Genomic DNA, 10759 nt, shown 5'->3' with positions numbered 1-10759 from the left:
CCTACGTGGTATTTACGACGATTTCATCCTACGTGGTTTTTACGACGAATTCATCCTACGTGGTATTTACGACGATTTCATCCTACGTGGTTTTTACGACGAATTCATCCTACGTGGTATTTACGACGATTTCATCCTACGTGGTTTTTACGACGAATTCATCCTACGTGGTATTTACGACGATTTCATCCTACGTGGTTTTTACGACGAATTCATCCTACGTGGTATTTACGACGATTTCATCCTACGTGGTTTTTACGACGAATTCATCCTACGTGGTATTTACGACGATTTCATCCTACGTGGTTTTTACGACGAATTCATCCTACGTGGTATTTACGACGATTTCATCCTACGTGGTTTTTACGACGAATTCATCGTACTTGGTATTTACGACGATTTTGTCCTACGTGGAATTAACGAGTCCCGCGTTCTTTTTTTTTATATTTCGTCGTTATTTCCTCGTTGACCTACGAGTCCTTTACGACGATTTTTTGTTTGTGGAATTAACGAGTGTTATGTTTAAATCCCTAGAATCCGAAACCCCCAAACCCCATATTCCTTATTTTCTACTTCATATATTCCAAACCTCATCTTTATTTCTATTCCAAACCACAATTCCCACATTTGCTTATTCATAAAACAAACTCCCAGCATTCCCTTATTCATAAAACAAACCTCACATTATCTTATTCATAAAACAAACTCCCTCATCTTATTCATAAAACAAATACATCAATCGGATACATCGACATTCTCGTCATCACTAGAAACATCATCATTTTCATTAAACTCGTCTTCAACAGCTTCGTCTGTGGCATCATCGGTAAGATCTTCGTACTCGTGATTATGCGGATCAATGAGAAGGATGTCATCAATTTCTTGTTCAGGTTCCTCGACTTCATTTATCTGTTCTTCTTGCAATGGTGGTTCTTCTCCACTGATGATTCGTCCTCGAGGTGTAACTTTGATCACTGCTAACCAATTTATACCTGAATCTCTCATCCGAGGGTATGGAAGGAAGCTAACTTGGTCTGCTTGTGAAGCTAAGATGAAAGGCTCGAATTTGTTGTACCTTCTTCCACCGTTGACATCAACTACACCGAATTTGTTAGACCGAACACCTCTGTTGACGACGGGGTCGAACCATTCACATTTGAAGAGGACGCATTTCAGCTTCAGTATCCCTGGAAATTCGACTTCAATAATCTCCGTCAAGATCCCGTAGAAATCTGTTTCCCCTTTCACACATATTCCATAGTTACTGGTCGCCCGCTGTCTACCATAGTCATATGTATGAAAAGTATAGTCTCGTGTGAAATACATCTGTGATGTGGTGACCTTTACAAGTGGAGATTGAATTACTTCGTGTAACCACTTAGGATAATCTGCATCGTCGTCGTCATAATCAACCTGCAAAAATAAAGAGAATGTTAATGAAATACAGATAATGTATGAAATTTTTTTTAGTTAATACCTGATTCCGCAACCACTTAATGAAGTGTTGATCTTTCCTTTTGTCTACGTCACTTGTGGATATACCAGGAAATGTTTCTTCGACTTGAGAAACAAATAGGCTGTAAAATCACATTTTATAGGAATGAATCTCTCGCAATTATACAATTAATTATACTTATATGTGTTTCGAAGTGTCAATATATGTTACCTTTCAAAATAACGCATCAATGGATCTTCGCAATTGAGTAGAATATAGGTGTGTGCACTATGAGCGTCTTGTTCACTCGACCACCAAACCTCTTTAGACTTTCCACCGAGTCGCCCAATCTGGCTAAAGATGTCTGGAACACCAGCAACTGCATATGTTGGCGCAACACCACCATCATCATATCTTCTTGGAGCTCTTCTCCGTGTACGTACTTTTGACGCAAAGTAGTACGATGTGAAGTGAGAAACTTCTTCCGTCAAACTTCCAGCAATTATAGAACCTTCAACTTTGGCGAGGTTCTTTGCTTTTCCCTTCAAATATTTCATGGCTCGCTCATACTGATACATCCATCCGTAATGTACAGGTGCACGAAGCAATGCCTCATATGGGAGGTGGACAGCTAGATGCTCCATGACGTCAAAAAATCCGGGAGGAAATATCTTCTCCAAGTTGCACAATAAGATGGGAATGTTCTCCTGAAGCTGTTCCACGACTTCTTCTTTAAGAGTGTGTGCGCTCAGATCCCTGAAAAATGTTCCAATGCCTTTTATATTCGAAAAAAAATTAAACACATTGTTAGTCATATATTATTTTGTAAATTATTGTGATATAATACACTACGTACCTGCAAGTGCTTCATGTACGTTTGTTGGAAGTAGCTCCGCAAATGCAAAGGGCAGTAGTCGTTGCATAAATACATGACAATCATGACTCTTCATCCCGGAGAACTTTTGACCCTTTTCAACACATCTAGAGAGATTCGAAACATACCCATCGGGGAACTTCACTTCTGATGCCACCCAGTTGAACAACACCGACTTTTTTTCTGAAGATAATCTGAATATCGGAACGGGAACTTGTCCATTGCTTTTAATATGTAACTCGCTTCTTGAGCAAATATCCGGCAAGTCCAACCTCGATTTTATGTTGTCTTTTGTCTTCCCTGGGACATTCAATATTGTATTCATGATGTTCTCAAAGAAATTCTTCTCTATATGCATCACATCGAGGTTGTGGCGCAGAAGAAGATCCTTCCAATATGGCAACTCCCAAAATATACTCTTCTTGTGCCAGTTGTGATGAACACCGTAAGAATCTGGCATATTACGAGGGACATGCCAATTACCACCCCAACGAACTGTTTCGTTAGCTCCGTAGTAGTCGATTTGCGCTTCAATTTGTTCTCCAGTTAGATATGGAGGAGGAGTGTCTCTCACAACCCTTTTGTGCCTAAACAAATTCTTGTTTCTTCGGTAAGGATGGCCAATGTGAAGAAATCGACGGTGACAATCAAACCAACTTGTCTTCCTACCATTCTTCAGTTGAAACGCATCTGTCGTTCCATTACAATATGGACAAGCTAATCTCCCATGTGTAGTCCATCCAGACAACATCCCATAGGCAGGGAAATCACTTATGGTCCACAAAAGCATCGCTCGCATCGTAAAATTCGTCTTCGTTGAACAGTCATACGTCCTCACCCCTGTTGACCACAAATCCTTCAACTCTTTTATCAGTGGTTGTAGGAAAACATCCAGGGACCTTTTTGGATGGTTCGGACCAGGTATTAATATGGTCAAGAATAGTAACTCCCGTTGCATGCACATCTCCGGTGGCAGGTTGTATGGAGTAAGAAAGACTGGCCACAATGAATATTGTCTCCCTGACATTCCGAACGGACTAAATCCATCTGTGCATAATCCGAGATACACATTCCGGATATTGCTAGCGAAATCTGGATGTACTTTGTTGAAATGTTTCCAGGCTCTTGCATCTGATGGATGAGTCATCTCACCATCCGTCTGAGTATGCTCGGCATGCCATCTCATCTTTCCAGCAGTGTGCTCTGATTGATACAATCTTTTCAATCTGTCTGTAATTGGTAGGTACCACATCCTTTGGTACGGTACCCTATTACGTCCTCGTCCTTGCGGCTTGAATCGTGGCTTCTTGCAGAATCGACATTCTTCTAGCTTCTCATCATCTCCCCAATAGATCATGCAGTTGTCGATGCAAACATCTATCATCTCCGAAGGCAACCCAAGACTATAAACCAGTTTCTGAATCTCATAATAAGAATCAGCAGACACATTGTCTTCCGGCAAGTACTCTTTAAACAAGTCCGCCCATTCGTTCATGCAACTTTCATGTAGATTGTGATCAGTTTTAATATTCATCATTCTAGCAGCTAACGACAATTTAGAGAGACCTTCTCTACAACCACTGTAAAGTGGTTGATTCGCCGCGTTTAACATTTCGTAAAACTTTTTTGCATCTATATTAGGTTCTTCATCTTCATCATGAGCTACGAATGCATCAGCTACCATATCATGAACCCTATCATAATCTACCATCTCCTCCTGCGTGTAACTATGTTCATTATGCAAATGATGATCAACCGGTTCTTTTTCCTGAAAATTGCTATTACTACTACTAGCTTCATTCTGATCATAATTAAAACCTTCTCCATGTTGAAACCAGATATAGTAACTTGGCGTGAAACCTCTATTTATTAAATGCTTCCAAACATTTTCACGGTTTGCTAGTTTCGAATTGTTGCATTTCCGACAAGGACAGAACATCTTACCACTTTCTTGGGCGAGCGGTGTTGAATCTGCTTGATGCATAAATGTCTCCAGACCCGCAAGGTATTCTTTCGTCACTCTCCCGTTAGCATCTCTATCCATATACATCCACTTCTGCAACTCGTAAATAGTCCCGGAGCCAGCCATTTTTTTTCTTTCACGTTTTTTGTTGTTGGTGTGTTTAAAATGATGTTCAAACATCCATATTTATAGGAAAATTCGAATCTGGTAGTTGTAATTTTGCTATGAATTTACGACGAAAATTAATTAGGTGGGCAAAAAAAACGTGTAACACCTATAAAGTTGGTGGATTCAAAAATTTCCTCGCTAAATACACGTAAACTATTCCCTCGTAAATACCACGCAAAGTTTACGTCGTATTTACGAGGAAATAGTTTTTCCTCGTAAAATACTCGTAAAATTACATCCACTTTACGACGAAACAGTTTTGTCGTTACGTTACGAGGAAATAACGATGACTTTAGTTTTTCACGTAAATTCGTCGTAAACTCGACGCAAATTTACGAGAATTGTTTTTCCTCGTTAATTTTCGTCGTTAAGCATGTGTTTTTTTGTAGTGAGTCTACATACTGATTTTATGCAGAAACTCATTTTGGGTTCCGCGATAATCATGCTGTAATAAAAAAACTGGAGTTAGTACGTTTGGTGAGAAATAAGATATGGCAGTTTTTTAAAAAGAAACGTTTTCAAAGGAGTCTTGTATATATTCCAAAGTATTTTACTTTTAATGATCCGTATTGCCTACCTACCGCCGACGCTAAATAAATTATCAGAAACAAAAAAATTGCAAGAAATATATAAATGGTGTTAGATTTTGTATATGTTTAGCACCTTATAAGTTAATTATATGTTTAATAAAATGTTAATTGCTATTAGGAGACTTCGTTTTCATATGTTCCAGAATCCAAAGTATCTTACTTTTAATGATTCATAACCTACCAAATAGGTAATTTTGAAATGGAGGTTTATTTGCATGCACTCCCACCGTATTCAGAATATGATTAAACCTCTGTTGGCCCACAAAAGTTCCACCCTGGTGAGTTTGTCATGGCAAGATTCGATGACCAGATGACCCGATCTTTTTGTTTCATTTTAGATTTTTCTTATCAATGACAATTATGTGAGATGCTTCTGTCGAGAAAAACTAACACTGTCATATGTTTTGTGTACCTTCAAATAAATATTGTTGAAAGTAGAATTTTAATGAGTTACTTAGGAATAAAGTAAGTAAAAAAATCTCGATTTTTGACCAAAAAAAAAAAAATCTCGTTTATTTAGAAGTAAACGAGATTTGAAAGTAGATAACAATTTACAAATACGAAGCGAGCTCAACTGTCGAATGGAGCTCGCTAAAAATTGAATCACGAGATCACTAAAAAACTAAAATTTAATATAAATTTGAACATTAAATATCCAATTTGTTAGAGATGAAGACGGATAAATTTCTAATTTAGACTTAGCATATCACATATATCACCAAAATCAGTGATATTGGTTCTGTACTCACTTTAATAAATCGAACCAAGAAGTCTGACAAATTTACACCATTACTCATAATGTGACCACATAACTTCACAACGATAATCCGTCTGGCTCTCTTAATAATTGAAATCATTGATATATGTATTTTTACAAAAAAAAAAAAAAAAAAAAAAGAAGAGCTAGATGAACAATCCAAGAGAAGACTAACATACACAGTTTAAGAAAGAAACGATAAACCGGACAAGGTGGTCATTGCTATCAATTGAAAATTCTCTGCCGGTTAGTCTTTCCAATTGTAGATTCCGAGGAAGAAGACCACCATAGAATAGTAAGGCGGATACGGAGGCCACTGGTTTAGCCGCCAAAGAAGTGAGTAGCTTCACTGTTGAACTTAGCAATGGTACAATCACCTAAACGGAACAGAAAGATTAAAAAATCATTAAAAACACAACTTGATCAAAGTCTGAAGCACAAAAGAAGTTCTTTTTGAATTATTATGTCCTTAATCTCCTATGCATGTCAAGGTATAATGGAACGTAAGTGAATCTGTAACGTGAAGTCTTTTGACATTTACACCCAAAAAAAAAGGGTCTTAGAACCAATGTTATTCGTTGAATATGCAATTCTTTGAAGAAAACAAAAAAAAAAGAGAAGAAAGTTACCATGAACGAAGAGCAATGGATTAATGGTTTCTCCAACAGAGAATGATTTTATGACTTCTCTTGGCGAATTTCTAGCGAGCTTTTTGTATGACAACTTCGAAATAGTCGATTTGCATAAATTTATAGATGCAGTCACGAAGATGTGTTAAAAGGGAAACAAGATGGAACAAAAAAAAAGAAGGAAAACTGACAAATACATATATGGAAAAAAGCATTTAATTGATACTTGGAAGAAAAACCACATTAATGGAATAAGAATGTTCCCCAAGCATTCGCATCTACTCCCTTTCTTGAAAACCTAAGATTCAAACCACAGGTTTTCTTGATAGATCGACTATACTACCAAATGCAGTTATGTGCCCAATTATTTTTCTTAAAACAAAGTAACAGTTTTTTTTTTAGTCTAAGAACACCATTTTGTTGTTATTGTAGATGAATAAAAAGTTTAAAACATTATTTCTAGATCAATGCAAGTCTTTGTTCAATTATTTTTTTAGTCTAAGAATATCAAAGAATTTAAGTTTCTAAATTCTAAAAAGTAGAGCAGTGAAAGAAACATTTGGATTAGTTTTTGAAAAGGGCCCAACATAAACGAAGCCTCACAGGCTTTTAGATCCATCAAAAGCCTTAATGGGCCTTTCGATCCAACCAAAGCCCTAACAAGAAAAAAATAGTGAGAGAAGAAAACCCTAGCTGCTTTATATAAACTTTTTGTAGTCACTTTCGTCACTTGACGCCGAAACTAAAGTTTGTTTCTTACGCGCATCCATCCGCTTCAATGGTGATTTTCGATTCTCATGCCTCAATCTCTAACTACCTCTATGCGCCTTCTCTCTCATCTTCTTGTTTTCTGATTTTGTTGATTGCAGACGAAGGGAACGGGGAGTTTCGGAAAGAGGAGGAACAAGAGTCACACTCTCTGTGTCAGATGTGGTCGCCGCAGTTTCCACATCCAGAAGAGCCGTTGCTCCGCCTGCGCTTACCCCGCCGCTCGCAAGAGGACCTGTATGCTCCTCTCTCTCAGCTTTTCATTTCGATTAAGAAATGGGTCCTTTTCTTTTTGTTTGGATTCGTGTTTTAATTAATCTTCATTTGAATTAGTGTATGTCTCAAATCTCATTTATTCTCAGACAGTAACTTGTGTTTCGTCGATTAAGCTTTTGTTTCTGCGCGGTAATAATCAGACAGCAGTAGAAAAGATAAGATGCTTTAGTTTGTCATGTATGTTTTGAATCATTCTTCCACTTTAATTAGTTAGCATATGCTTCTATTTCCTAATAGGATAATGATGATATCTTGAGTGTTTGCATATCTAATCTATTATCAGACAGAGCTAGTGTTTCTTCAATTAGACATCTACTTTTTAGTCTCTTTATGTTCAGCTTCTTTGTTTCATTTTTTTTATTTCTTCACTGACAATGATGTATTTTTGAATTTGAGTAATCTGCAATATCTTATTGATGTGTTTTTATTTATGTAATCAGACAACTGGAGTGTGAAGGCAATCCGTAGAAAGACTACAGGAACAGGAAGGATGAGGTATCTTCGCAATGTGCCTCGCAGGTTCAAGACCGGTTTCAGAGAGGGTATGTTTTAGCGTTTTCTTTACCGTTCACCAGATTGAATCTTGTTTGTTTTTGTAATCTTACTATTCCACCCTTTCTCTTGCTTAGGTACCGAAGCTAAGCCAAGGAACAAGGCAGCGGCTTCATCAGCTTAAACTTTAGTTTTTGTGCTTCTGAGTTTGTTCGCAGGATTACTATTATTGATCATTTGATTAGTAATATCTTTCCTTGTGTTTTGTACTTCTTTTTATAAAAAAAGTTTTGAACTTGGATGAGATTTCTTTTGCCTTTGCAATTTGCAAGGCTCTTATTCCATTATGTATTTTGTGTTAGACCATGCATCTAGGTTCGATCGTCCTTTATCGACTGTGTCCATATAACTGTCCAGCTGCGTGCAGTTGTTATTCGGTTGTTTTGGCAATTTGATCTTGTTCTTTTTATTTAGTACCGTAAAATCATGCCTTCAAATCAAAGTTGGCACTGTTATTATTTGGTTAATGAATCGAATCTTCGTAGTATAAAAGTTAAATGCGATTTGTGTAGAAGTTACAAAAAATGCGATTGCGTAGAAGTTGTGTATACAATAAAAGGACTATATTTCGACTATTTATCAGAATTTGCTGCATGTTGTAAATAGAGAGAGTTTAGATATTGAATATTTCTGTGTTATTATTAATGATCAAGGAGTTCATTTATATAAAGATTAATAAAAAGTATCCAAAATCTAAATTCACTAGGATTAGGAAAACTACTAATACATAATAATGGAAAGATTACATCTATTAGGAAAATAAAGAGTTTCATTTTCTCCAAGTTTTGTGGCCGTCTTTCTCTCTCTCCTCTCTCTAGGCTTCAGCCATCTCTCCATCTTCTAGGTATTAGGTCGGTCTCGGTCCGGGCGTGGTTAATGGCAATCCACACCATGATTTATAACACTTCCCCTTGGATGCCATAACCATACATGATTTGTAGTACGCTTCATGTTGTCTTATTAAAACCTTATCAGGAAAACCCAGTGAGACAAAACCATGATGAAGGAAAAAGAGTACAACACGCACTACTCCTCTTGATGTGAACCTCACTGTAGGTTTCTACATTCTACGCATCTGATGCGTGATATTTCTTGTATATGTAGGAAGGGAGTAATCGGCTAGTTTCATTACTAAGCCGTAACTAGACCACTTCGACCTCTTAGGTCGTTTCTCATGTCTTTTGACATCGAGTGTCCCGGTAAAGCATATGTGCTAAGCAATGTGAATCACATTGTCCTCGGAGATCACTATTGGGTCTTTGCAAATCGTGTTTGCATATGTCCATAGTCTAGACGTGATCGTCTACTCTTAACTCTTTACTTTGGTCGGACAAAATAAGTACTTATGGACAATGTACTAGACATGGTTATTATGAACCTATGCCTCGATCTGGCCGATCCATGTCTGGGTCTTAGACCTTGTCTATACATGTCTACTACTTGTCTCATGAGTGTTCAAGATCAATGATCATTGATGTGAGTTTATAATCTCTTATTATGGCTCTGTGGCCGAACACTCTCATGGATGTGGACATCGATTTCTTTGCCTTAGGTAATGCCGTATTCATTTTGCATTCCTATCTTAATGATGGCGTCTCATGACCTTAGTTGCTGTCCTTGTTCGAAACTATGCTATGCGCTAGTCGGGCGGCGATGTCGGGCCTAGCGAGTTATCAAAAAATTGGGATTAAGCGGAGTATACGCGGAGCCTAGTTTTTATATATATTTAATAATACATATACAGATAAATATAATACATGTGAAAGCATGATGTAAAAACAACATAGTGTTGTGGTCTTTGACACGTTTGTTGTGTCTACAGGTAACGAGATCGATTCCCTCGGGTTGCAGTTTTTTTCCTCTTAATTTTTCACATTAATCAAGCACAATTACGTATATACCCTCGTCTTCTTCCTTTAAAATTAGAATTCCTGCAAACCCTAAACCGCCGCTCTTCAGTTTTCTTTACTTTTTTAATCAAATTTCTTGTTCTAACTTGCGTTTATATCAAAATATGATGGATATTTAACAAAACAATTGATTTTAATCACGAAAAGAAAGAAATTTTGATTTTTTTTTTTTTTGTCAGCTCCGAGTTTTCGAGCGCATAGGATCTAAACGCGACGGTAAGTAACCGCCAAGCGCCTCCACGCCGAGAACTCGACCGCCTAGTCCGCGTTTTCGAACAAGGGTTGCTGTGGATCATATCACACGCTAAGTATATATTATTAGGTCATGAATCTCGGCTTTCACAAGCTTATGGACTACAATACATTTGGATCCGGTTGATCCGTTGTCTCTACTAGCCTGGGATCAAGAAGAAGGGCTAGACGCCTTTTAGTCTTAAAAGTTGGACGCGTCTAGTAGGATAGCCAGACGTTCTTTGCTGAAGAGTTGGACGCCCTTAGACGGACAGAGTCGGGCATCTTTAATTTGAAGGGCCGGGGCCGGACGCTTTTGGTCGGACACCCACATAGATTTGTTCTATGCCTACTATCCTCTTTTAGGTTTAGTATAATCACAAGGAATTTCAAATATATATGGACTGTATTGGATTGTCTTTTATACAACTCCAAGATCAATGATCATGCGTGATCAATTTCTTTTACATACTATGTGAAGCTGCTTTATGTTTCAGTCCATGAATCAGCTTAGGAACGAAGGTGTTCTTTCATCTTATCCAGTGATCTATATGCTGCTTACTACATCATTTGTATCTAATTTCATTCTTATGACCAGACCATTTT

At 37.5% G+C, this 10759-nt stretch overlaps 1 protein-coding gene across 1 annotated transcript; it reads left to right on the top strand.

Annotated features, from left to right (window-relative positions):
• Positions 1-7127: 7127 nt before the first annotated feature.
• LOC106298634 (60S ribosomal protein L37-2) lies at positions 7128-8354 on the top strand. The gene is made up of 4 exons (XM_013734771.1): positions 7128-7197; positions 7286-7421; positions 7901-8002; positions 8090-8354. The coding sequence occupies exons 1-4, from the start codon at positions 7195-7197 to the stop codon at positions 8134-8136; spliced, it is 288 nt and encodes a 95-aa protein (XP_013590225.1). The 5' UTR covers positions 7128-7194; the 3' UTR covers positions 8137-8354.
• Positions 8355-10759: the final 2405 nt, after the last annotated feature.

Source organism: Brassica oleracea, chromosome C6 (genome assembly GCF_000695525.1).
Source record: "Brassica oleracea var. oleracea cultivar TO1000 chromosome C6, BOL, whole genome shotgun sequence".
In the NCBI taxonomy this organism is placed as follows: Eukaryota; Viridiplantae; Streptophyta; class Magnoliopsida; order Brassicales; family Brassicaceae; genus Brassica; species Brassica oleracea.
Note: the sequence above shows the minus strand (reverse complement) of the source record. Positions and strands in the feature narration are given on the sequence as shown.

Coding starts and splice junctions, on each gene's coding strand:
- LOC106298634 (XM_013734771.1), top strand. Junction 7,422..7,900: donor CGCCGCTCGCAAGAGGACCT/GTATGCTCCTCT, acceptor TTATGTAATCAG/ACAACTGGAGTGTGAAGGCA. Junction 8,003..8,089: donor CAAGACCGGTTTCAGAGAGG/GTATGTTTTAGC, acceptor TCTCTTGCTTAG/GTACCGAAGCTAAGCCAAGG.